The sequence below is a fragment of the Pelodiscus sinensis genome, chromosome 14, assembly GCF_049634645.1.
Source record: "Pelodiscus sinensis isolate JC-2024 chromosome 14, ASM4963464v1, whole genome shotgun sequence".
NCBI classification, from domain to species: Eukaryota; Metazoa; Chordata; order Testudines; family Trionychidae; genus Pelodiscus; species Pelodiscus sinensis.
In genome coordinates this window covers 44,152,784-44,179,211 of record NC_134724.1, presented here as the reverse complement: position 1 = coordinate 44,179,211, position 26,428 = coordinate 44,152,784, and the positions used below count along the sequence as shown (strand labels likewise).

Here is a 26,428-nt window from a genome sequence, read left to right as displayed (position 1 = left end):
GTGTTGCTCATGTCCGTTCCACATTAAATGTGCGTGCTTGCCATCTGCACCAGCACTTGAAGCTTTTCCCCTAGCAGTACCTGTAGGGGAGTGCCTCTAGTGACCCCTATAATGGAGCCTCTCTGGCGCAGTGTAACAGGTGCTGTGCGTTCCCCTCAACCTCAGAAACTCCAACAGTGGGTAAGGCGGGAGGGTTGCAGAATGGGCATGAGCAACTTATCTCCGAGAACACCAGTTATGGAACCTTTTCTTCTTCAAATGCTTACCCATGTCCATTCCACAGCAGGTGACTACCAGCAGTATCCACTTGGAAGAGGGTAGAAGTCAAGAATGAAAAGGCTGCAGGACTGCCCTGCTGAATCCAGTGTCAACCTAGCCTGGGAGATGATGGCATCATGAGCAGCGAACATGTGCACAGACCATGTAGCTGCCCAACAAATGTCCTGTATGGGAACTTGGGCCAGGAATGCTGCTGACAAAGACTGCCCTCGTTGAATGAGCCTCCACAGTCAGAGACGGGGGAATGCAGCTAGGTCATAGCAAGCTTAGCTACACAAAATCTGAAATCCTTTGGGTAGATACAACCTAGCCCCTCATGTGCTCAGCAGTGGTGATGAATAGCTAAATGGTTTTCTGGAATGGTCTAGTCCTGTCCAGGTAGATAGTCAGGGCCCGAACCACATCCAGTGAGTGAAGGCCCCTCTACTTGTTAGAGGAGTGGAGTTTAGGACAGAGAACTGGCAGGAAAATGTCCTGGCTCAAATGGAAAGCTGGATATGGGCAGAGCTGGACCTTGTCTTCATGGAAGACCATATATGGTGGCTCTGAGGCCAAGGCTCAAAGCTCAGAAACATGTCTAGCTGGTGTAATTGCCACAAGGAAGGCAACTTTCCTAGAAAATGTGACCAGCAGCATGTGACCATCGATTCAAATGGGGTGAGCTGAGAGAGGACTAGGTTCAAATCCTATGGTGGGACGTGGGGGTCTGACCTCCTATGTTCAGCTATGTTATGCAACTCAGTCAATGGGACAAATGTAATCTGATCTACCGATATATATTTAAGCACAGACTTTCGAAGAAGATTATTTTTTGACAGTTGAAGTTTTATTTTATCATGGAATAATAGCCAGCCATCAAGCAATTTCAACTGCTGTCATTGCTTCCATTAGGTATATAACAATTTCTAACAAGTAGCAGCACATTTCAGAAGTGATAGAAAATAAGTGGAAATAAATATTTCTGTAATTCCAAAGAGTAGTGTCTAAAATGTGGGATTATGGCTTGGAGGGATGGTATTACCTTATGTTACATGCAGTTAAGAATTTTACTTGCACCAGTGTAGCATTTTTCATCAGTTTGCAGATTTATCAAAATAGAAACTTTCCAAAGGACCACATCAATTTCAACAAAATTCTGCCAAAAATAGGCACAGTTCTCATGGGTTTTGGTGAGCTTGCTGGACTGCCAAGGAGCCAGGGCTTCTAGCTCCTCAGGGTATGTCTACACTACAGAGAAGATGGAAGTTGCCGCTGTTGATCTTCCAGAGTTCAAATTAGTGGGTCTAGTTAAGACAGCTAATTCAAATGGAGAGAGGCACTCCAGTCAATGCCGAAAGTCCTGCTTTCAAAGAGTAAGGGAAGTCGAAGGAAGAGAGTTCTCCCTTTTACTTCCTGCAGTGTGGTGTGGGCAGCGCCAAAAGTTGAGTTAAGCTACTTCGACTTCAGCTACGCAATTAACGTGGCTGAAGTTGCATATCTTAATTCTACCTTGTCCCATAGCGTAGACATACCCTCAGGGTCCAGATCTCTGGGCCCCGGGAAGGAGGGAGGAAGTTACAGATCCTAGACTTGCAGATCCTGGGCTGACTGTTCTGGAGCTTTGTCTCTCAGCCTCCCTGCCCAGCTCCTTGCTTGGCTTTGTGCAACTGTTTCCCAGAAAATTTCAAAATGTTGGTTTCGTTCTGAATCAGAATGAAAGCAAATTTTAAAAATCTCAAAATCCTCCACGAAAACAGAATGATTGTTTTTCTTTCAGCTCGGCTTATAGGAAAGCAGTAATCAACTGAGTAATCTAATTAACCTAAGGACTGAATTTTTGTACTCACATATGCAAACCTGAAAACAACTGGGCCTTACAGAAGTTAAATGAGCATCTCTGGAGCTGCCAGAGTAACTGTCAGGCTGGGTACAAGTAGGCATTATGGGTACCAACTCTGCTAAAAAAACATGCTAAATGCAGACACACAGCAGTGCACTTACTGCCTCCTACTTTAGACTCCTCGGAAGAGATCCTTTGAATGCATGATTAGACATAGCTCAATTCAATCAGTAATGCATATTTTTATTAGAACTTGCTTGACTAAATTAGCTCCCAGAACAAAGTTTTAGACTATTCCAAAGGCTACTCACTGATGCTTTCCTGATCTGGTTTAATTTCTGAAATGCTATAGGAGAGCAGTGATAGTATTAATCAATTTTTATTATACTGTGCAGTCTACAGCAGAAGAGAAACTAACACAAATTACTATTAAACAGCTGCTTTTTCTGCCAGATGCCAGTATTGAATGTGCAATCTTCAACAAACCACAAAATTAAATTTATTCATGAAGTCAATGACAGAGTGGTTTCCCTGCATTCTGGAGACAGGGGTTCAAATTTTGATAAGGTCAATTGTGGAAGTAAGTCTGTAGTTTTATCATCTTCCCTCGTGAATGTTTGTTGAAACCACAAAGCCTCCACAAAGAGGAAGTTACTCACCCTGTGCAGTAACTGAGATTTGTTGAAATGTGCATCCTATGGGTGCTCCATAGTAGATGTATGCGCACCCCTGTGCCTCTAATCGGAGACTTTTGGTAGCTGTGTCCACTGAGCAAGTGCATGTGCATGCTCCCCTTTGTGGTCTGCCTTGAGACTACCTAGCACTGTGCGGGTGAAACTCCCTCACTTCCTTCCCCACCACAGAGCCCTATAGAGAACTCTGCAGAAGAGGGGAGAAGTGCAGGTTGCAGAGCATCCACAAGGTACTTGAAGAACCTCAGTTACACAACGAGCTGGGAACTTTTTGTTCTCTGCCATTACAAATAGTTGAGTTAGGAAAACGCCAGTGTTGAAAGATGCTGAGCAAAACTGTGTCGTCTATTTCCCACTCGTGTTGTAGGGTACCACATTGTCTGAGCTTGTCCACAGTGATATTCTGAGTGCCTTGTAGGTATGAAGCAGATATAGTGATGTTGTTTTGGAGGCACCAATTCCATAGCTTGATGGCCTCAGTACAGAGAGAATGGGAGTGAGCTCTGCCATGTCTGTTGACATAAACATGCTTGCTTCATTGCATACATGAGTTTGATATTGCAAATTCTGAGGAGGAGGAGGAGGGGGGGAAATGGAGGCAGGCTTAGTGTACATCTCTCAGTATGAGAAGGTTTATGTGGAGGGTGGTCTCGGAGGAGGACCAAAGTCCTTGAGTTGTGATGTGTCCTGTGTGTGCTCCCCATCCAGTGAGGGATGAATCTGTTGTGATGGTGATTTTAGGAGGGTATTGTTGGAAGTGGATCCAAGAGCACAGGTGATGAAGGGAGGACCACCACAGGAGTGAATCCTTGACTATGAAAGGTATCATTAGGAATTTGTGGAGTCTGTGCCATTTTGGTTTGTATATGGAGGCTAGCCAGCTCTGAAGGTATTTCATATGTAGCCAGGCAATGGGCATGATAAAAGTGTAGGCAGCCCCATGTCCCAAGAGTTGTAGGCAGTCCCGAGCCATGGTCTGTGGGCTGTGGCAGCAATGAAGGCGTGGATTGCATTGAATGTTTCCTCTGGAAAAAAGGCACAACCAGTGATGGGGTCAAGGTGAGCTCTTAAGAAGTTGATTTGTTGGGTTTTAATTTGTTTGTTTATTTTCAGGTCCGCATTGTGGAAGCAATGCATAGTTATGGATATCGCTCATAGGGCATGAGTGTGAGTGAACGAGTTCAGGAGACAATTGTCCAGGTAAGGGAAGATGATTCTGTGTATTGTTAGGTGCACTATTACAACCACCAGTACCTTTGAAAATACTTGTGGTGCTTGGGGAAGACCAAAGAAAGAATGGTATATTAGTAACGGCCCTTCTCAAGAGTAAATCTGAGGAAGCATCTATGTGCTGGGTGGATAGTAACATGAAAATATGCATCCTGGAGGTCAAGAGCTGAAAACCACTCTCCTTGCACTAGCACCAGGATTACTGTTGAAAGGATGAGCATCCTGAACTTTTGTTTCTGTACGTATTTGTTCAGACTTCAAAGGTATAAAATGTGTTGTCATCCTCGGGAATAGAACTTCTTCCCCTTGTGCAGAGTGGGTACCCATTCTATTGTTCTGAGTTGAGTGAGGCATTGCACCTCATTATAGAGTAATTGCATGTTAGAGTGGTCCCTAAAAGAAGGATGGGAGGACTAGTTGGGAGGAGGCAGGAGATATGAAGGGGACTGCATATCCTGAGAGGATGATTTCCAGGACCCAATGGTCCAAGGTAATAGCTTCCCACTTATGGGGGAATGGTTCTAAATGATGAAAGACTGGATGGTCATTGTGGGTGCTGGAAAGAGTGGATTATTTTCAGTACTCTCGATCAATGCCTCAAATTTGCTTATTGGAGTTTGAGGTTCAGTCATCCTTAATGGGGGAGAGTGACATCTGTGGGCATATGACGCTGTTGGTAATGTGTGTCATATTGTCGTTGGTGGTGGTAGTGTGTTTAATTGAGATACTACAGGCTTTGGTACAGCTGATACCTGTATTGTCTCTTTTTTGTGATAGGTGTTTTGATGCCCAACAATCTGAGAACAGTGTGGGAGTCCTTCATGGAATGGAGGACTTCATTGTTATTGGCCACAAAGAGTTTATCCCCATTGAATGGAAGATCCTCTTCTGTTTTGGGAATCTCCCTTGGGCATGAGGAAGAGAACCAGGATGACTATAGCCATGGCAGTTTACCTGGCACCATGTCAGCAACATTGAGGGCACCCTTGAGTGCTGTATGGAAGATTAGATGTCCTCCCAAGTCTAGTGCCTAAAATTGTTCTCTTTTCTCTTGAAGAATCACATCAATAAAAGTGTGTATTTTTGCATAATTTCTGTGCTCATACTTTGCTAATAGCAGCACTTAGTTGGCCACTAGGGATGTAAACTATTGGGTAACTGAATAGTCATGTAACCACATGAAATCTTTGCAGTTACATGACTATTCGATAGTCCCCAGGTGTGGGGCCCTACTCCCGGGGAGGCCCCTGCTACCCCACACTGCTGCCTCACTATCAGAGGCAGCAGCGAGGGGTGGCAGGGAGAGTAGGTCTGTAAAGGGAGCCAGTCTGAAAACTAGCTTGGACTGGCTGCCTGCAGCCCCATGCTGCTGCCTCTGATACAGCATAGGGGAGGGGTAGAAGAGGCTGCCACAGAGCAGCCCCTGTCTGTGGCGGGTCCAATCTCCCCATGGACAGAGGCTGGTCCACAGGATGCATTGCAACTTCTGTCCACGGGTAGCTAGGATCCCAGCACACAAGGGCTGGTACTGCAAAGCTGCCTGTGGGAATCTACACCCTCCGCGGACAGGGGCTAGTACTGCAAAGCAGCCTTTGCCCGTGGTGGGCCCAGGCTTGCTACAGATAGAGGCTGCTCCAGGAGATGAGGCGCAGCCTCTGCCCGCATGGAGCTCAGACCCCCCTGCAGATAAGGGCTGCTTTGTGGCAGCCTCCCCTGCCCCTCCCCCATGTTGCTGCCTCTGATAGAGGCATCAGAGTGGGGAAAACAGGCAGCACCGAGGAGCCGGTGCTGGGGGGTATTGGCTTTTAAACTGGCTTCCATCCCCCCCCCCCGAACTGGCTCCTGCTTCCCCCTCCCCTTGCTGCCGCTAATACAGAGGCAGTGGGGAGGATGCGAATAGTAAAAAAGATTAACCAATAAGCCTAGGCTTATCGGTTAATTGTCGACTTCTCATTGACCCTATTGGCCACCCTGAATTGTCGGCTGGAAGAAGAATATACTTTGTGCCCAAAGGTGTCTGTCCATCCTGTTGTTGTCATTGGCTGATGGGACAGCCTTGAACCGTTGTTGTTGTTGTTGATTCTTTTGGTTGGCTGCCTTGACCACTAACAAGTTGAGTGCCAGGTCTCTACAGAAAAACTCATATCCCTTATGTGCAATCCATCCTCTTGCTGAACTATTAGGGCTTCAGGAGTTCCCATTTGTTATTGGGTTGGTAAAATCTAAGCATAGAACATAGAACCAGGAGGCATTCATGGTCCTGAATGCGAAACCCACCTTACTTTAAGAACTCTTCTTCCTGCACTCCTCCCTCTGCATGAGGACCCTGAACTCCCCATTCCCTGCCTCCTGAATCAGAGCTCCCTCACCCACAGCCCTTGACAGCACCCTTCCTCTACAAGACCCAGGAGAAGGGGATCCTCCAATTCTGCTGATCAGTGCTACACCTGCCATCCCCTCCACCGCCTCTTACGGGCAGCATATATTGAAAATTTACCTCAGATGGTCCTGAGCACCCTCTGGTGAAACTCGTGCATAGCAAAGCATGTTAACCCAGAATTCATGCAATTTCACAGAAGATGGCGGGGACCGTTCTCATTTAGGTCAAGTCAGGATTTTAAAATGTGGTAAATCTCTTTGTTAAAAACAACACACACCATTCCCTCCTGATATCTAGTAAAAATGAAAGATTTTGTCCTCTAGCAATGAATCCAAACAGCTGTTTCAGATTTGATCTGAAAACTAAACCTTGAAAACTCTGCCTACACTGAATAAGCTTCTATATTATATTGCTGACTGTTTAAAGAAAAAGTTCTATTCCCAAAACACACTTGGTTTGTAGCCTCCATCTGTACAAGTCAGGGAATCTTCACAGATTAAAAGCCTGCTTTTTCCTGAGGAGAATAGGGTTGTCAGTCAAAGAAGGCTTATTAGCACTCCAATGTGCTTCACTGAAGACTGTATCTGGCTCCTCTTTTGAAAGACAGAAAGAATTGCTGTTTTCCAATAACTCTGTGATAACATCTGGACCAGACAGTTGTTTAAAAATAATTCAACCAATGTTAACGTTAATTGAATCAAACCCTGTTACACAGATGATCCAAGAAGTGTCAAAGTAGGGTAACTACTGGTTAGAATGAGATAATCAAGCCTATCTTGCCTCCACACTTTATGGAAAGCCAGCTCTGTCTTTATATTCATTTATTCATTCCTCATTGGCACTTGTAAGGAATTAGGCCTTAAACATTTAGCCACCGAATCATAGAAGACTAGGGTTAGAAGAGACCTCAGGAAGTTATCTAGTCCAAGGCTTCCCTCTCCCCCTCTCCTCCCTGCAACACATACTCAAAGTGGGCTCGACCATAGGTAAATCGTTTCAGCCAGGGCTTTGTCAAGCCTCACCTTACAAAATTCTAAGGATGGAGGCTTTCTCTAGGATGTGCTTGGTTTGCTTTATAAGAATGTCTTTAACATCCGAACTAGGGATATGAATGATTAGTTGACTATCCGATAAGCAAATGCTTATCGGATAGTCAATACACTAGTTGACTAATTGCTTCCCCCCCTTGCTGCCTCTATCAGAAAGAGGCAGCAGGTGGGGGGAGGAAGGGGCTTCAAAGCAGCTGCGCCACATGGAGCCCAGAGCCAGACCCTGGGCTGCATGCGGTGTTTCAAAGCGGCAGCACTGCATGGAGACCATGGTCAGCTGGGGACTTCCCCCTCTGACCCCAAGCTTCCCCCTCTGATCCCAAGCTGCCGCTTTGAAACACTGCAGGGAGCATGGGGCCAGCAGGGGACTGTTTAAGTCCCCTGCTGGCCTCATGCTCTCCACAGCGCTTTCGCCTTTGATGTGTAGCAACATCTACAATTGCACCTTTGAAGTGTAGCAAGTGTAGCATCGACTATTTGCTTAGCCAGTTAATTTAAATTTACCATCCCTAGTCCAAACAGCTAAATCTGATAAAGATTTTACTTGTCAGAATGATTTTTAAATACAAAAGTCAAATATATTTCTAAAGTTATCATCCTCATGTTATGCCAATATATAAACCTGGACGGAAAGTAAGAATACTTTGACCAATGAGATTTTTTAAAGCATCATCCCAGGAGATAAACTAAATAAATTTCTGAGACGCTCTAAAGATTATTCTGACAATATATCTGCCAGTCATCAATGGCATAATAAATCAAACAAGGCCAGACTGCTGATTTAGCATCTAAGATTACATTATATGGTTACTAGAATAGGCTCCCATTGGGCTCAACTTTATTTAGCCCTCATTGCACATTTCTCATTTTATTTTAATTGGTATGAGCTAGGGGATCTAGGGGACAGTTATGATCTATAGGGGTAGTTGGGAGGATTCATCAAGGTGAGGTAACCACTACTAAACTGATGAGGAAACTGAGCAGTAATTTGGGGTACTGTAGCCTCTTGGAAAAGGTACTTCTTATCTCTACATGTGTTCAGCTCAGGATGACTCATCAAATGGCACACACATAAATAAAATCTTAAAACTAGGGGAATGGATGGATTTTGAACATTGAACATTTCTTTTTAGTACAGTATGAAAGTTTCATTGAAAGTTTCCTAATGTTCTATGAGTTATTACTCCATTTTCACTGTGACAGATGAGACGTTCAAGCTGAGATCCTCACCGCCGGCTCTGGGCCCCTTATGCCACCAGAAGGGCTGGGTTGATAGAAATGCCCCTAATACCTCTACATATGTAAAGTTAACAATTCCCCCTATGTAGGAACTGTAAAAAACAGCTATTATAATCCTTGCTCCATAGAGGACTTGTACCTCTTCGTGTGGGGAGGAGGGGGAGGAAAGAGGGCACAATCTAAAGTTGAGGACACATGAGTACCCCACATATCTCCTCTGCCCAGAAATCTCCCTGCCCTGCACTCAGCTTGGGCTGTTACGCTCACCCTCTCCTACCAGTTTTACCAGGACAGAGGGGTGCTGTCCTTCCCCAGCTGCACCTCCCCTCTGGCACATTTTCAGCTGCCAGGGATATGGGCCGAATATGCCAGGGGACAGGCACAGCAGGAGAAGGAAGCCTCTCTTCCTCCTCTCCATTCCCCACAAACCCTCACACATTATCTATAGAGCCCAGCGCAGATACAAAATTTGTATCTGCATATATATCTGCAAAAATGAGCCACGGAAATCTTCATCCACATCTATGGATGAGGATACCAATGGATATAAAGCAGAAATCTGCAGATTTGCAGGACTCTAGTCACCTGTGTCCTCCTCTGTCAGAGACCACAACATAGTCCACGGCTCTATGGAGATTTCTGGCAGCACTCACAACCAGGGGCTTCTCCTGCTTCCAGAGCAACCCAGGACTGGGTTGGTGCAAAGATCCCACCTTAAGCGCCACTATTCCTATCAGTTCTGCGTTGCACGGAACAGCATCTCACCATCCATCAGTGTTGCCAGTTTTGATCAGACTGTGCTATAGATTAATCTTTCATTCCAATAGACTCCAGGACAATCCTGAAAGGTTGGCAACCCATGGGCTACATCTACACTGGCACCCTTTTCCGGAAATGCTTAAAACGGAACAGTTTTCCGTTATAAGTATTTTCGGAAAAGCGCGTCTACATTGGCAGGATGCTTTTCCGGAAAAGCGGCTATGGCCAATGTAGATGCGCTTTTCCGGAAAAAAGCCCCAAACATCATTTTTGCGATCAGGGCTTTTTTGCGGAAAAGACTACTGTGCTGTCTATACTGGCCCTTTTCTGGAATAGTTTTTCCGGAAAAACACTGACAATTTTACAGTAGATCGTCATTGCTTTTCCAGAAAAGCAAGCGGCCAGTGTAGACAGCTGGCAAGTTATTCCGGAAAAGCGGCTGCTTTTCCGGAATAAGTGGCCCAGTGTAGACACAGCCATGTTGGCAAAGGTCAGTCAGTAGAAAGGAGATTGCTCAAGACTTACAGTATTGTCCTTCAGACACCTGCCAAATATACTTTTCAAGCTTTCGAGTAGAAGAGAGTTAACAAATAGGAGACATCGGAGAATATAAAGTTATGGGGAACTGGAACTAAAGTAACAAAAGAAGTCTTGATTTAAGAAAAACATGAACTTTTCTACTCAGCTGCACCAATGGTTAATTAAGCCTCTATCAGGTATATATGCAAACAGTCTCTATTTTAAAATGCAGATGTTGAAACACCCTGTGAATAATATATATCCAAGTTCCTGAGATTGGCAACCCTGAGAATCCTCAAGCCCTCTTTAATTGCAAGAGAAGAAATATGACACAGGTAGAAGCAATACAAACTCCCCATCATTCCACCCATGAAGTCATGGGGAGACAGAGAGCATTGGACAAAAGTGGAGTGGGACCAACTGTAGCCCTGAAAGGAGGAACTCCCAGAGCTCCCAGCTCTGCATGACCGAGGATGGATGACCCCCAACATCCTGACAGCGAGGAGCTGGCTCCTGCCTGTCAGCTTTGTTCCCTCCTCCGGGCAAGCTTTGCACAACAGCAAGGAGGAGCCACAGCGACAGGAGGTTGCCAAGAGGTTTTGGGGCTGGCTCCCACTTGCTACCTTGACAATGCATCCTATGAGAGCACCCCTGCACACCGATCCCAGGAAAGGTGAACGGGAATAACAGGTAGTTCGAACTAGGGCTTTAATTCGAACTACCGGGTCCCTGCCGCGTGTAGACACGGGCAGTTAGTCTGGACTTGTAAATTTCAAAAATGGCGACCGGACGGGAAGATGCAAATCAAGCGCGGGATATTTAAATCCCGGGCTTGATTTGCAACTTCAAATGCCTACATTAGCCTCCCTAGTTTGAACTAGGGGGCTGGTGTAGACATACCCTATGAGTCAGAGTGGCACAAACAATCCTTACAAATGCAGTAATTTGAGTAGCTACCATCATTATTATCCCTAGTCAGAGGCAGGTGCATACACACTCTGAAATATAATTTGTTTTACATTTCTGTTAATTTAGGGATGAAAATGATTGCAAAACTCCATGTTTAAGATTATGGATTTCACTGGAATTGCTCCATCATCTGTCTGGAGTACTTCCATACCTCTGCTGAAGAGTCCTCCTCTAAGCAAATGTCATCTTATGTAAAAAAAAAAACCTGAGAACTACCATTACTAGTGAGGATTGAATAGGCAGGTTTTGACGTGTCAACAGCTATTTATCACCTCAGATCTTTTAGGAATTTCATTAAGTTGAGCAAAACACAGATTTTTCTATTTTCTGTTGTCAGGCAGCTCCCTCTGACAAGCCATGATACAGGCTGCACACAGGAGTGCTGTTTACAGGAAGGAATAGGATGAAAATGATGGACATGTCAAAGAAGCAGAATTATTTCACAGAAGTAAACTATTACCTTGGAAATGGGAATACCCAGTCATTCATGATTTTCATAAGATTGGTCCCCTTTTTGAAATTTTCCATTATAGGTCCCTGGCCAAAGTAAATTGTAGAATACAACCAAGTAGGACAGAACTCAGGACCTGGACAAGCATTCTGATTCTTTTTTTTAAAAAAAATCCTCCACTTGTACTCCTGCCCTAGTGTGTTTTTGATGAACGTGTTCAATCTAATGGTTCTATGTTGAGACTCTGAACTGGTGGCAAATCAGATGATTATTATGGCTGGCTTCTAAAATATCCACTTGACACCTGATGAGAAGTAAGCAAAGGTCAGAAATGACTTGCATACCTAAGCACATGGGAGAGAGTTCACAATGGAAAAAAAATTCAGATTTTCAATTCTGAGTGACACCACAGGACATACTGTCTGCTGTAGCAACACAGCATGGAATTTACCAAAACCAAACAAAGTGAATAAGCAACAGCCAGACTAATGAAGACTCCTACAGTTATATGTAGAACAGCAGCATACTCCTGGTATAAGCACAAAGCAGTAAGAAGATGTGCTGAGACAGAAATGAGAAGGAATTTCATCTCACTGAGGGCTGATTTTTGTCAGTGGAACTCTAGGAAAAGTGTTTTTACAAAAGAACATGGCATGAGAAATGGGGATATAGTACAGTAGACACTGTTTTGCCATTTATTCTTGAGGACTACTGAATTAATGACTGAAGTGAATGGAGCGATTATATTTTCATCTGTAGATACTGTAGAGAGAGTAAACATAATTTGCCGTTAACACATAACGGAAGCAGGTGAGACAAAGAGAATTACAGAGAATACCAGCCTCATCTGGCATTCCAACCCTTACCTTCCTTTGGACCCTCGCATTTGCAGGAACAATAGGGGGATGAAAAGTCAAAGATCTGCAACTTACCAGAGACAAACCCACTAAATAGACTGTCATGTTTCACAAGCAGACTTCACATTAGACCCTTTCCAGTCCCTCTCAAGTGCACCCCTCAGGTGACAGGCCTGACTTTCTACACCTTACTGTGAAGGAATCAAGTGACCCTACAGCTCTGAGATTGGATCTGCAGGCTACAGACTGGGCCTTGGCCTCCATAATGCCTCTGACAGCTGAAGGATCCTACACCTTGGGAGATCAGACTCTCCCCATCTTCTCCAAAGCCAAGTTCCCTTCTCCATCCCACCTGCAGAGAGCAAACCCTCAGCCCACCCTGACTCATGTACATTTGACAGTGGTCCAAGCTTTGCCCTTTCTTCTCAGCCACTGCTTTCCGTACATCTCTATAAGCACTTGCTTTACACTTATCTGGAACTTTTCACACCTTTCAGCAGATACCACAGTCTAGCAGGATTTTTACCAGACTCTATATCCCTGCTCCAGAGGGGTTTTGGCTTACAGAACTTTTCAGCTGTGCCTCAATTTCCTCACTTCCAGATGGAAGTTTTGGCCACGGCCACACTCATACTCTGGTAAGAGAGGAAGTGCCCCCCTTGTGTTACATAGATCTTCTGGCCTGCCTGTAAACGCCTATACTTTAAAGCGATGTCTATATTGCCCCCTCTTGTGTAAAAATATATGCAAATGAGGCAAAGCATGGAACATTGAAGCACCTCATTTGCATAATTAATGAGTCACCGTTTTTGCACAAGAGGCTTGTGTGTCAAAAGGAGCTGTCTACACGGCTCCTTTTTGCATAAAACCCCCCTCTTGCACAAGAGCAGTTCTCCAATTTGTTTAGGTCACTCTGGACCCTATCCCTGCCCTCCAGCATATCTACCTCTCCCCATTGCTTAGTGTCATCTTCAAACTTGCTGAGGGTGCAATCCATCCCCATTAATAAAGGTCATTAATAAAGATGTTGAACAAAACTGGTCTTAGAATCGATCCTTTGGGCACTCCACTAGAAACCGATCACCAACCTGACATCGAGCTGTTGATCACTACCTGCTTGGCCTGACCTTCTAGCCAGCTTTCTATCCATCTTACCGTCCATTTATCCAATCCACATTCCCTTAACTTGTTGGCAAGAATATTGGGGGAGACTGTATCAAAAGCTTTGCTAAAGTCAAGGTATATCACATCTACTGTCTTTCCCATATCCACAGAGCCAGTTACCTCATCATAGAAGCTAGTAAGATTGGTCAGGCATGACATGACCTTGGTGAATCCATGCTGACTATTCCTGATCACTTTCCCCTCTTCCAAGTGCCTCAAAATCAATTCCTTGAGGATCCCCTCCATGATTTTCTCGGAGACAGAAGTAAGATTGACCGGTCTATAATTCCCTGGATCGTCCTTTTTCCTTTTTTTAAAGATGGGCACTACGTTTGCCTTTTTCCAATCATCCGGGATCTCTCTCAATCTCCACGACTTTTCAAAGATAATGGCCAAAGGCTCCTCAATGACATTTGCCAGCTCCCTCAGTACTCTCGGCGGCATTAAATCCGGACCCATGGATTTGTGTATGTTTAGCTTTTCTAAAAAAGCGACGAGGAGTCCTGTGGCACCTTATAGACTAACTGAAGTGTAGGAGCATAAGCTTTCGTGGGCAAAGACCCACTTCGTCAGATGCATGCATCTGACGAAGTGGGTCTTTGCCCACGAAAGCTTATGCTCCTACACTTCAGTTAGTCTATAAGGTGCCACAGGACTCCTCGTCGCTTTTGCAGATTCAGACTAACACGGCTACCCCTCTGATACTTAGCTTTTCTAAATAGTTCCTAACCTGTTCTTTCCCCACCAAGGGCTGTCCACTTTCTTCCCATATTGCGTCACCTAGTGCATTTATCTGGGAGCTGACCTTGTCTGTGAAGACAGAGGCAAAGAAAGCATTGAGTACTTCAGCTTTCCCCACATCATCTGTCACTATGTTACCTTCCTCATCTGGTAAGGGCCCCCACATGCTCTCCGATCTCCTCCTTCTTGCTAACATGACTGTAGAAACCTTTCTTGTTGCCCTTCACATCCCTTGCTAGTCACAATTCTGATTGTGCTTTTGCCTTCCTGATAACTCCCCTGCATTCTCGAGCTATACATTTATACCCCTCCCTAGTCATCCGTCCAAGTTTCCACTTCTTGTAAGCTTCCTTTTTGTGCTTAAGTTCATCAAGGATGTCCCCCGGTAAGCCAATCCGGTCTCCTACCATATTTGCTTTTCTTGCTGCGCATTGGGATGGTTTCTTCCTGTGCCTTCAATAAGGCTTCTTTAAAATACTGCCAGCTCTCCTGGATTCCTTTCCCCTTCATGTTAGCATCCCAGGGGATTCTGCCCATCAGTTCTCTGAGGGAGTCAAAATCTGCTTTTCTGAAGTCCAGGGTGTGTATTTTGCTACTCTCTTTTCTTCCTTTGCTCAGGATCCTGAAATCTACCATCTCATGATCACTGCTTCCCAGGTTGTCACCCACCTCTACTTCCCCTACTAGTTCCTTCCTGTTTATGAGCAGCAGGTCAAGCTGTGCACGGCCCCTGTTCGGATCCTTCAGCACTTGTACTAAGTTATCCCCAACATTCTCCAAAAACTTGCTGGATTGTCTGTGTACTGCTGTACTGGTCTCCCAACATGCCAAACCACTCACTGAAACAAAGGTTGATAGATTTCTACCTGGCAAGGAACCAATCCCCATCTCTCTCTATTCTTTCTTTGATTGTCCCTGTGTCCTGTGTAATTCATTTTGCTGGGTGTTAACCAATTGAGGTGGTGGGATATAATTGGTTAGATTAGCAGTATCCAACCTTTTTAAACACAAGATCACTTTTCCAATTTCAGTCAAGCCAGGATCTACCTCAAACCCAAAAACCCTCCTTCCCCACCTCTTCTCCAAGGCCCCACCCTGCTCATTCTGTGGAGATAGGAGTAGAGAGGTGGGGAGAAAGGAACACCTTTATATCAGTGGCCCCTCTCTTCTGCCTCCTCCACCCTGAACAGCAAACAGAAGCCCCCGGGAGGCCAGCTCTAAAGCAAAGGCCAGGAGCAGAACAGCAGACGGGGAAACGGCAGCTGAAGTACACTAGCTGCAAGCCAAGCTAGTCAGGATCATCTGTCAGTGGCTCCAAGATCTACCAGTAGATCCCGATCTACTGGTTAGTGACCGCTGGGTTAGATGCATGTTACAATACAGGCAGTCCCCGGGTTATGTACAAGATAGGGACTGTAGGTTTGTTCTTACGTTGAATTTGTACATAAGTCGGAACTGGCGTCCAGATTCAGCCGCTGATGAAACTGACCAGGGGCTGACTACAGGAAGCCTGAGGCAGAGTTTCTCTGCCCCGGGCTTCCTGGAATCAGCTGCTGATCAGTTTCAACAGCAGCTGAATCTGGACGCCTGGGACAGAGCAGCTGGAGCACTGCCGTGTTGGTCCAGTAGCGCCGTGGAGCGGCGCTGCGGGACCAACTGGCAGCGCCCCAGCTGCTCTACTACAGGCGTCCGCGAGAAAAGCGTGGTCAGCTGGGGGGGGGGGGCGCACTTGCTGCGCCCTCCACCCCTTCAGCAGACCAGGGAGACGCGGAGCAAAGCCGCGGAGGACGCGGGCGGCGGGATCTCCCAGACCAGGGGCCCCAGCAGACCAGGGAGATGCGGAGCACCTTTTCTCGCCCCGGAGGACGCGGGCAGCAGGACCACGGCGCGTCTGGCCGGTCCCCACTGCCCGCGTCCTCCAGGGCGAGGAAAGCCCTGTTCGTAAGTCTGCCTAACCCGGGGACTGCCTGTATACTAGGATTGGTTAGTTTAATTTTGGTAGAATGATTGGTTACGGTATACCTGAAAGTGGTTAAGAAAATGCAAGGGAAAAAGGAAAGGAAACTGGTTACATTTTGAAGTAAGTATACGCTGTCTGTCAGCGTTAAGATTCAGAGGGGTAGCTGAGTTAGTCTGTAGAGTTAAGTCTGTAGTGTTAAGATTATTGGAAAACATAATATGAAATTTCATGGCAGTGTTCACAGAATATACAAACTGTACAGATAGCAGAAATTTATGTGAGGTACATGAACTTTCTGGTCAATTCCAGCTGGGCCATTATCAAAAGGAATTTTCAAAATTTACACATAACCTTGGTTTGAGGTATCTTTTAAAAGCACCCACACAGGAAAGTTGATCCCGAAAAGATTATTTTAAACCTATTATAAGGGGACTGTAAGGAACTCCATATCCACTTATTAAACCTCTATAACATTGTGGTCTAATGCAAGGTAATTTTTTCACTGCCCAATGCAAGGTAAACTTTTCTCTAATTGAAAAAAAAAAACATTTAGTATGCAAGATAACCCAAAAAATACCTGAAACAAATTCTCAACAAATAAAACAGAAATAAATACATGTTTAGCATGCAAAGCATATTCTGATGATTTAAAACAGTTTTATGGCAAGTCAATTTGGGGCTTTTACTATGTGACAACATGCTTTTAATTGTTCCCTGTCATTATGATAATAGCTGTGACATTTTCATAAGCAAGTGAGGCACAGGTCTATTTCAAAAATAAAACTAAACATCAATTATTTAAAGTATTTATTTCTATTAAATATTTAGAAAACTAAGCCTGTCATAAAACCCACATGAACAAACCCTATGCTTGTCTGATCCCCCAGGTAAGTCACTGGCGTGTTATGTAGGCGTAAGGGCCCACCCACACAGGTCCATTTCCAGGACACGGTCCTAAAACAGCATCTGAAAGCTGACAATGCCAATACCTATGAAAGACTTAACAACTTTTATACCCTTACATATCCCTGGAAGCAGCCTGATCCTATTTTTCCTTGACTTTGGAATTCAAGGTGATCAGCACATGGAATCGGTGCACAGTACACAGCAGGATCAGGCCAAAGGTGCATACTAGTAAACATGCCAAATTCTGAACACCCAGCTTTGATTAGTTAAATATACCTTGATTTGCTTTTTTAATTCCTGCTTTTCTATCCCTGGAAAATGTTGCTCCCACCCTTCCTTTCTGTAAGAGTTTGTATTCGCAGAATGAATGCTGCACCATACCTCTGCTCCAATGGCCTCCCTTTGTTCTCAGTGAAACTCCTGTCAACTATATCTTCAATCAGAATGTCTTTGCCTCTATATCGGCTCTTGTACTGCAAATTAAGCGTACCCCTCGACTGTCACTGCCAGGTACTTATCACTTTATTTTAGCTGAAGTGGTCACCTTTATCATTGTATCTCCGGCCAGACACCCTAAATCTGCTTTGTCCTGGCTAATATCTGAACAGAAAGGTACAGAAGCAATTAAATATGGTGAATGTTAGCGCCCTGTACTTGCAGTGATTCTCTTGACAATAATTTTGCCTGAGAAGTGATTTGGAAATGCGCTGCACAACTTACTGCTACATGACCCATAACATCAATAACCGCAGCACGATCTCCATTACTACCCAGGAAGGTTTCAGTGCATCAATCTAAAGCACGAATAGAAATAACTCTAATGCTCCGATAGGCAGTCCAGAGCTTGCATGCCCTCTTTGTACTTTTTCACAGCAGAGGCAGTTATATCATCAATATTCTAGCATTCCAAAGCTCCCAATTGTTGTTAATCCGACATGATTAATAGGAGTACAATGGGGGTCACAATCTCATATTCAAACCAAGACTTTAGTACACAGTTTTCTTATTCATGAGCTCTTCTCGACAACAAGCTTTGAAAAACCACAGGGCCCAATCACACAGTCCTTACTCAGGCAATATACTTCAAAGCAGCATTGGAGGAACCACCTAAGCAAGAACGGGGCCCTGTGAAATGAATTTGGTGTCATCTGACTGCAAAATAATCTAATCGGGTCTTTTTAATCTTTTCCAGTAATTGTTATCTCTTTCATTAATGGCCAGATTGTTCAACTCTCAGTTGTACTGGTTAGCAGCATTAACTTGAGAGGACTCACTTGAGTCACTGAACATGAATATGGTTGCAAAACTGGACTCTACTATCTTTTTGGGGAAAAAAAATCAGTCCTAAACAAAGGTATTTTAAAACTGCTGTAGATTCCTCAAATCATTAAATATCTCCCTTTTTAAAAACCTTTGTTCTTGAGAAAACAGAAGTGTCTTTTTTATTAAAAGCTAATCTGCTTCATTGAGGCATATATTTAAATCTAAAGATTAGTTTTTATTCTCCAGAAGAACCAGAATGTCACAATTTTTAATGGAATCATTTAGGTTAATTTAGTTTAATAAAATAATTAACTCAGGAATTCTTAATTAAATATTATGATTTTTCTTACTTTAACTTCAGTGTGGGTGGGTCAAGAAATTTATCCTTCTGAAATTTAATGAAGAACTTTTAGTAAAAATTGTTGTTAAAGAAATAAACTTATTCAAGTATATATGGTAAGCAGTCACCTAAATATAAGCTCTGTGTTTACCATAAACAATTACTTAGCTCATATTACATATTCTGGCTTCAACAGAGAGAGACACAGAGAAAAAGAAACTGAAATGCAATATTAAAAAACTCTAATTAAATAATACAAATTATTTTAAAGGAATCAGAAATCCCTTCAAGAAAAACAAACAGTATCCGTTCTTTCAAACGTACCACAGCTCTTCAGAAAGTATTGAGCCTGATTCTCACTTCTGTCTAACGCAGGCCTGCACAATTCGTAAAGCAGTGAGGGCCATATTACTCCAAAGAAAACAGGTACGGGCTGCAAGGATAGGTTTGGGGGGAGGTGATACTTTATTAAGAATTTTTCAATTAAATCAAACAACTTTTAAATTATTTTAATTTTTATTTATGAATCATGGAAAAATGAAAAACATCTGTTCTGTTGAAAGTCAACATTTGTACTTTTCCTAATTACCTTGCAAACTTAATGCAAGATATTACATCTCTTTTCGGCAACAAACTTGTCATATTCGGGGGTCATATTTGGAGTGGATATTTTCATAATATTACTACTAATATTAAAAGCTCCTGTGGCATCTGTTCCTCTCCTCCCCCGACACGCCGCCTGCCCTCCGGAGCTGCAAGGTCCTCTGGGGTAAGGGTGGTCGGTCTGACCTGATCCGGGGTGCCGCTGCCCATCTCTCTATCTCACCGCTGGTCCAGCGCCCTCTTCCCTTGGGGCCGTCCTTCGGGACTTCCCAGGAGCGTGCCGCCTGGGCCTCGGCGTTTACAGCCGGTCTGGTGGCTCCCTCCCCAGAGGGATGCCCCGCTGGCCTTTAGAACCGCCCACTTGCCGGCCGGACCACCGTAGGGTGCCTCTCTCCCCTTGTCGGGCCAGAGGCCCAGCTGTCTCCGGCTTCCGGTGTCCTCCGCCGGCCTCCCAAAGCCGCGCTCTGCCCCACTTCCCGGCTGCACAGCTCCGGCCTTTGAAATGCCCACAGGTCCGCCGGAGCATGTGCAGCCTCTGCAGGCGCAGGCGAGGGAACAGGCTCGCCCCGTCACAACTGTTCATAGGCCGCACAGTGAGCCCCTGCGGGCTGCATGCAGGCCATATGTTGTGCAGGCCTGGTCTAACGCTCAGCACAGAAACAGAAAAGGGGCCCCATTACTGCACTAGGATTAGCCTTTAACATGTCAACTTGTGGGATTTTTACTTTTGTTTTTTGAAAGGATTTCTCCCACTGTAAAATGAAACAGTTTCATCTTCCCTCTTGAATATACCATCCTTAAAAGAAAATCTCATTGGTACGTCAGAATTGCTCATAATAAAAGGAGTACTGCATGCTAAGGTGGCTTCGTTCATTGATTCAATGGAACAAACTAGGGTTCATGCTCCTCTTGAGCTGCTGCTCAGAAACAGTAAAGAAACTGGTAGGGAAAGTAGAATTAGATGGCAACCTGGGCCACAGTGACCATGAGAGGGTTGAGTTTAGGATGCTGTCAACAGGAAGAAAGGAGAGCAGCAGAATATGGATCCTGGATCAGAAAAGCAGACCCTGACTCCCTCAGGGAACTGCTGGGCAGGATCCTGAGGGAGGCTATGAGACGGAAAGGGAGAGCTGGCTGCAATAAGACGACTTATTGAGGGCACAGGAATAAACCATCCCAATGTGCAGAAAGAACAGCAAATATGGCAGGCTTGGCCTAGCAGAGAAATCTTTGGTGAGCTTGAAAACAAAAAGAAATCTTACAAAAAGTGGAAATTTGGACAGATGATTAGGGAGAAGCATACAAAAATAGTTGTTCAAGCATGCCCAGATGTAATCAGGAAGGCCACAGTGCAACTGGAGTTGCAACTAGCAAGGGATGTGAAGGATAACAAGAAGGGTTTCCACTGGTATGTTAGAGGTGGTGGTCAGGGAAAGCTTGGGACCTTTACTGGATGAGGGAGGTAACCTAGTGACAGATGATGGAGAAAAACCTGTAGCACTCAATGCTTTTTTTGCCTCCGTTTTCACAAAGTCAGCTCCCAGACTGCTGTACTGGGCAACATATTAGGAGAGGATGTGAGCAGGCCGCAGTAGTGAAAGAACGGGTTAAGGACTATTTAGAAAAGCTGGATAAGCACAAGTCTCCAGGTCTGGATCTAATGCAGACGAGGGTGCAGAGAGTTGGCAGATATAACTGCTGCACCGCTGGCCATTATTTTTTAAAACTTTTGGTAATCAGGGAGTGGGGATCTCGGACGACTGGAAAAAGGAAAATGTCATGCCCATCTTTAAAAACGGAACTGTAGGGAACTACAGACTGGACAGCCTCACCTCAGTCCCTGGAAAATCATGGACCAGGTTCTTAAGGAACCCATTTTGAAACAGTTGGAAGAAAGGGATGTGATCAGGAACAATCATATAGATTCTTCAAGGGCAAGATTCTCCCTATGAGCATCGCCTCCCATTTCCCACCCCCTGCTGCCTCTGTATTGGGAAAGGGTGCAGTCGGCTCAGCAGAAGCTGGTTCACACCGAATGCTGGCTTCAAAGGCATGAACTGGCTCCCACCTGCTCCCCCTCCCCCACACTGCTGCCTCTCTTAGCAGAGGAAGCAGTGTGGGCGACGGGGAGGAGGCAGCTCCTTGGGACAGGCTCAGCTTTTAAACTGGCTCCCCATGAGCACCGGGTCCCGCCTCTCCCCTCCCCCTGCTGCCTCTGATACAGAGGCAGTCGAGGTAGGGGAGCTGCATGTAACCAAGAGGGTTAACCAATAAGCACAGGCTCATCAGTTAACCTTGGCTTTAGCAAAGCTTCTGATACAGTCTCTAGCAGTATTCTTGCTGGCAAGTTAAAGAAGTATGCCTGGATGAATGAACAATAAAGTGGAGAGAAAACTTGCTAGATTGTTGGGCTCAATCGTGATCAACGGCTCAAGCCTAGTGGAGTGTCCCAGGGTGGTCCTGGGGCCAGTTTTGTTCAACGTCTTTATTAATGATCTGGATGATGGGATGGATTGCACCCTCAGCAAGCTCACAGATGACACTAAACTGAGGGGAAAGGTAGATACACTGGAGGGTAGAGACAGGATGAAGAGTGACCTAGATAAATTGGAGGATTGGGCAAAAGAAATCTGATAAGGTTGAACAAGGACACGTGCAGAGTCCTACGCTTAGGACGGAAGTATCTGTCAGGGTTGACCGTCAGTTACCTCTGCGTCTTGTTGCACACGGTCTGGCTGGAGACAGAGGTGAGCCAGCTCTAACCAGCGATGAGCTGGCCCAAGGCCTCTTTAGCTGCATAAACAAGTTGTGAGATAATTAAGCCCAAGACACGATGTGTGGGAATTGAACAGCAGTGATATTTCTGGCTAGAATCTGCCTGTGGATGTTTATGCCCCTAAGAAAGGAATAGTTATAAAACGGCCGAAAGGCACTGCTTGAACGGACAGTCCCACCTGTGGATCTAGGCCTTGGGGATGCCCAGGAATTCTTCACACTGGAGCAGCGCCCGCTACCAGCCCTCAACAGCATGGACGGGAGGCCCAGGATTGTCGGTAGCAGAAGGATCCTTGCTTGCCTGCTTGCTTAATTGCCTGCTTTTCCGCGGTGAGAAGCACATACTTAGCAATGCGTGAAGGCTGTAAGGTGTAATATGCTTTGGCAATAAAACCTCTTCTGTTGATGCACCCGGCGTGGCTTCACTGAGCGTATCCGAGCCTCCTGATAGAGCAACATCATCCAAAGCCCTGCTGCAGTCTGGGGCCCAACTAGCTAAGCAGCAGTTGTTCAGAATCCCAGTACCTTGGGATTACAATAGATGAGAAGCTGGATACGAGTCAAGTGTACCACTGTAGCCAAAAAGGCTAATGGCATATTGAGCTGCATTATCAAGAGCATTGCCAGCAGATCTAAGGAAGTGATTATTCCCCTTTATTCGGTACTGAAGAGGTCAAATCTGGAGCATTATGTTCATTTTGGGGACTCCACTACAGAAAGGATGTGGAAAAATAAAGAGCCAATGAAAATGGGCAATGAATGTTTGGGGCTGGAGCACGACTTATGAGCAGAGATTGAGGGAACTAGACTTTAACTAGTCTCCAGAATGAGGGGGGATTTGGTAGCAGTCCTCAACTCTCTGAAGAAAGGTTCTGAAGAGGATAGAGCCAGGTTATTTTCATTGGTGGCAGATGATAGAACAAGGAGCAAATGGTCTCAAGTTTGAGGGAGGGAGGGAGGTAGGAGAATCTCTATCCTTAGAGTTTTTAAGAACAAGATTGACAAAGCCCTAGCAAGGATGATTTATTCTAAGGATGTTAAAATGCGGTTAGTTGGCTAGTCGATGGAACTTCCATTGACTGTCGATAGGCACTTCTGCATTCCTCCTTTGAAATGTACAAGAGCCCTGTTGGGGATCTTGTACATTTCAAAGGAGGAACGTGGAACTCCGCGTAGAGCCCAGGGCCAGCGGGAAGTCCCGCTGACTCCAGGCTGCATGTGGGTGCCTGCTCTGAAATGCACTAAAGTCCCCAGTGGGGGCTCTTGTGCATTTCGAAGCCATGGAGCCTGGAGTCAGCAGGGGACTCACAGTTCCCCACAGGCCCTGGGCTCCATTTTATGCTGCATGCCACTTGGAGCCCACGGTCAGCTGGGAACTCCCCAGATGATCCCGGGTTCTGGGGAAATGCCGCCGACATCCCGGGGTCAGTTGGGAATACTGAAAATAAAATTTTGTAAATCCAAAAGATAAGAATGGAAGAGTCTTATTTCCAACGTCTTACCGTTTTAAAATATGTCAATGACTCTAGTAATGAGCAAGGTCGCAACAGTTATACTCAAATGTTAGTAGACTGTGGGGATGTAAACATTAAATGGGGGGTGGGCATTCCTGCCGGCAGGGACATAGGGGGCTGCCATGGCCAGGCTGGAGCAACCCTCGCACAGATTGGGAGTTGGCAACCTTGCACAGTAGGGGAGGTGTAAGTGGCAGGGAAAGGGCGGCTGGAGGGCTGGAAGCTGGCAGCCCTACAACCCCACCCCAGTTCTGCCAAGCGTGAGCCTGCTGACCCCCGGCTCGTGAGGCTGTGTGGGTTGGGAGCCGGTAGCCCTACATCCCCTTTTTGGTTCCCTTCCATCTGCACGAGGCTGCTGATTCCCAGCCCTTGTGGGCTGGGAGCCAGCAGCACCGTTGGGTTCGAGCAGCCTTCTGCTCATGGCCTGCTGCAGGTGGATGGCTGCTCCCAGGTAATGATTAAGCATTACCTGGTGAGCATCACCCATTATGGACAATGCTTACCAGGTAACCAGTTCATCAGTTACCCATTCACATTCCTAGCAGACAGTAAACATATTTGTGCATTTGTTTTTTAGCATAGTCCGCTAATGTTGAGACTCTTTACTCCAGAACAAGGATTTCCCCATCCAGACAAAACTGTAACTTGTTTTTGATTAATAATAAACATAGGACAGGGAAATCCAGTCAGAAGGCTTCAGTACATTTGCCATTAAAAATCAATTTGTACACTATTTTAGTCCTCCTCCACAAAACGAAAATTGTTACGTGACCCTGGTGCAGGGAGGCCCGTTAGCCAAGAATAAGACTATAGTACCACCACCTAGCTAGTGTGGTTGCTTATGACACAACCTACAATTCACCCTCCCTTAACCCACATTCAGACTATGGACAAGAAAATAAAGACAGAAAATCAACCTCTAGTATACTAACCAGCCCTTCACCAAAACTAATTTCTTTGACAATTACACTGGTGGCCCTCAGTTCTGCCCACATTGCTGCATGACAATCAACATGACATTAAAAAAAAATCACTGAAAAAACTTGATGCGTCTACACCACTGCCAGACTATTTTGCTTGAAGTGTTTTAATTACCAAAGACATGCCAATTTTTATCTCCAGAATGTCTGGTTAACGTATAAAATCCCAGTTTTCCAATATTGCTAATTTAGCCGCTTGGACCTTACCTAGCCCAGTTTTCTAAGACATTCAATTCATTGAATAGTGTAGATATAAAGCTAAGATTACAATGCAGAGTAAATATTGCTATACATGTGCGCTCATCTATTGTTTAGACAGAATTTAGTGACAGCCATTTGCATAATGCCTCCAAGAAGTTACTATCTACAGGATTAATAGTTGTCTAATTACATAAGAGAGCCTCATACCTGTTCTTGTGGCCATTTCTGTCTGTCTTCAGGAGTTCTTGACTTTGTTTTAAAGCCTCTAGGCATATCTCCAGCATGCTTTGAAACAGGTGGAATATTCAATGATTTTGGCCTCCCTTCATGTCTGTTGGTACTATGATCAGCATCACCTTTTGTACAAGTCTCTTTATAGTCATTTTGCACATTTTCAGTCCCGGCATACTCAGGGCTCATTTCTGTTGTGCTGTTAATGCTGCTCATACTCATGCTCATTTTAATCTCAGCTACAATCTGATCAATGTCTTCTTCCTGCTCTTCCAACTCAGCATCTTCTTTCCTCAAATGATAGGGGGATATCCCATGACTGTTTCCATTAGCTTCTGGTAGATAATAGTCTGGATAGCTTTCTTCATTTTGACAGTATTGTACATTTTCTTCTTGGTCTTGAATCTCCAGAGAAGATACTTCATCTTCCAGAATCTGAACACAGTTATCATGGTAGTCTTGCCCTTCTGTCGCTTCACTTTCATCATGGTGCTGGATGTTAGCTTCTGACCATTCCTCTTCCACAGCTTCTTGACACTCATCAGTTTCAACTTGGTGTTCTTCATGAGGAACATACTCTTCCCCATTGCAGTCCATTCCTTCCAGGTAACTGTCATCCTCTGGACAGTACCTAATATAGTACGTGATCCCTTCCTCTTCCTCTGGCAGGCCTTCATCATAGTCCTCCTCTTCAGAGGTATTATTCACATAATCAGAGCTGGAGTCGCCATCTCCACTGTTGTCATTGCACTCCTGTTCCACAGCAGTAGGGCTACCTCCTCTGACAGTTGTTAGCTCTGCCTCCTTTGCTATGTATTCTTCACTTGGCAGGTCATTTTCTTCACTTTCAGGCTCTCTGATGTGAGATGAAGTAGGGCAAGCGATCACCCTGTGATCCAGCATGCTGGTTGTAGTGCTTTGACGTTTCCTGTTTGCCATAGCCGATTTCTTAGGTGACAATCATTTCTAAGCAATTACTGTAGGAAGAGAAAAAACACATTCAGAAAAAGGATCATAATAAAGCTAATGGGAAACAATGAAACTGGTACGTTCAATTTGGTATAAAAAAACTACTTTAAAAAAAACTCGCCTAAACTATACAATCAAAACTACATTCCATGTAGTAAAAAGTGAAAAGATAAGTCAATGGAGTTATGGTGGATGAATGCAGGTGTAACAGGAATCCGAATCTGGCCTAGTCATATATACATAAACGGTGACAACATAAAATAAGAGAGAACCCACTAATGGAAATAGTTACAGAAGTCATGAAACTCAAAAGAAGGTAACATCTTCCATCTACAATTCTGTATGAGACTCTTCTGTCCAATATCTTTTGCTTTTTTTTCCTTTCCTATGAGAGGATCTATATGTTGTACAGGGCATCCCCACTAGAAGTTGTCCCGGTATACATCTGTTCCACACTAACGTCATTGACGCTTGTAGAAACTGATGTGTTATAAGTCCTCCCATTCCCCACTCTGAAGTTGTGCAAAAAAAAAAAAAA

At 44.9% G+C, this 26,428-nt stretch overlaps 1 protein-coding gene across 4 annotated transcripts in view; it reads right to left on the bottom strand.

Annotated features, from left to right (window-relative positions):
- Positions 1-26,428, bottom strand: part of APBA2 (amyloid beta precursor protein binding family A member 2) — a 192,597-nt gene that overhangs the window by 70,657 nt on the left and 95,512 nt on the right. For all 4 annotated transcript variants that reach the window (XM_075897719.1, XM_075897717.1, XM_075897720.1 and 1 more), the window contains one exon: positions 24,898-25,898. In XM_075897719.1, the coding sequence (XP_075753834.1) occupies positions 24,898-25,860 (963 nt within the window). In that variant the 5' untranslated portion in view covers positions 25,861-25,898. The remainder of the gene's footprint in view (positions 1-24,897; positions 25,899-26,428) is intronic.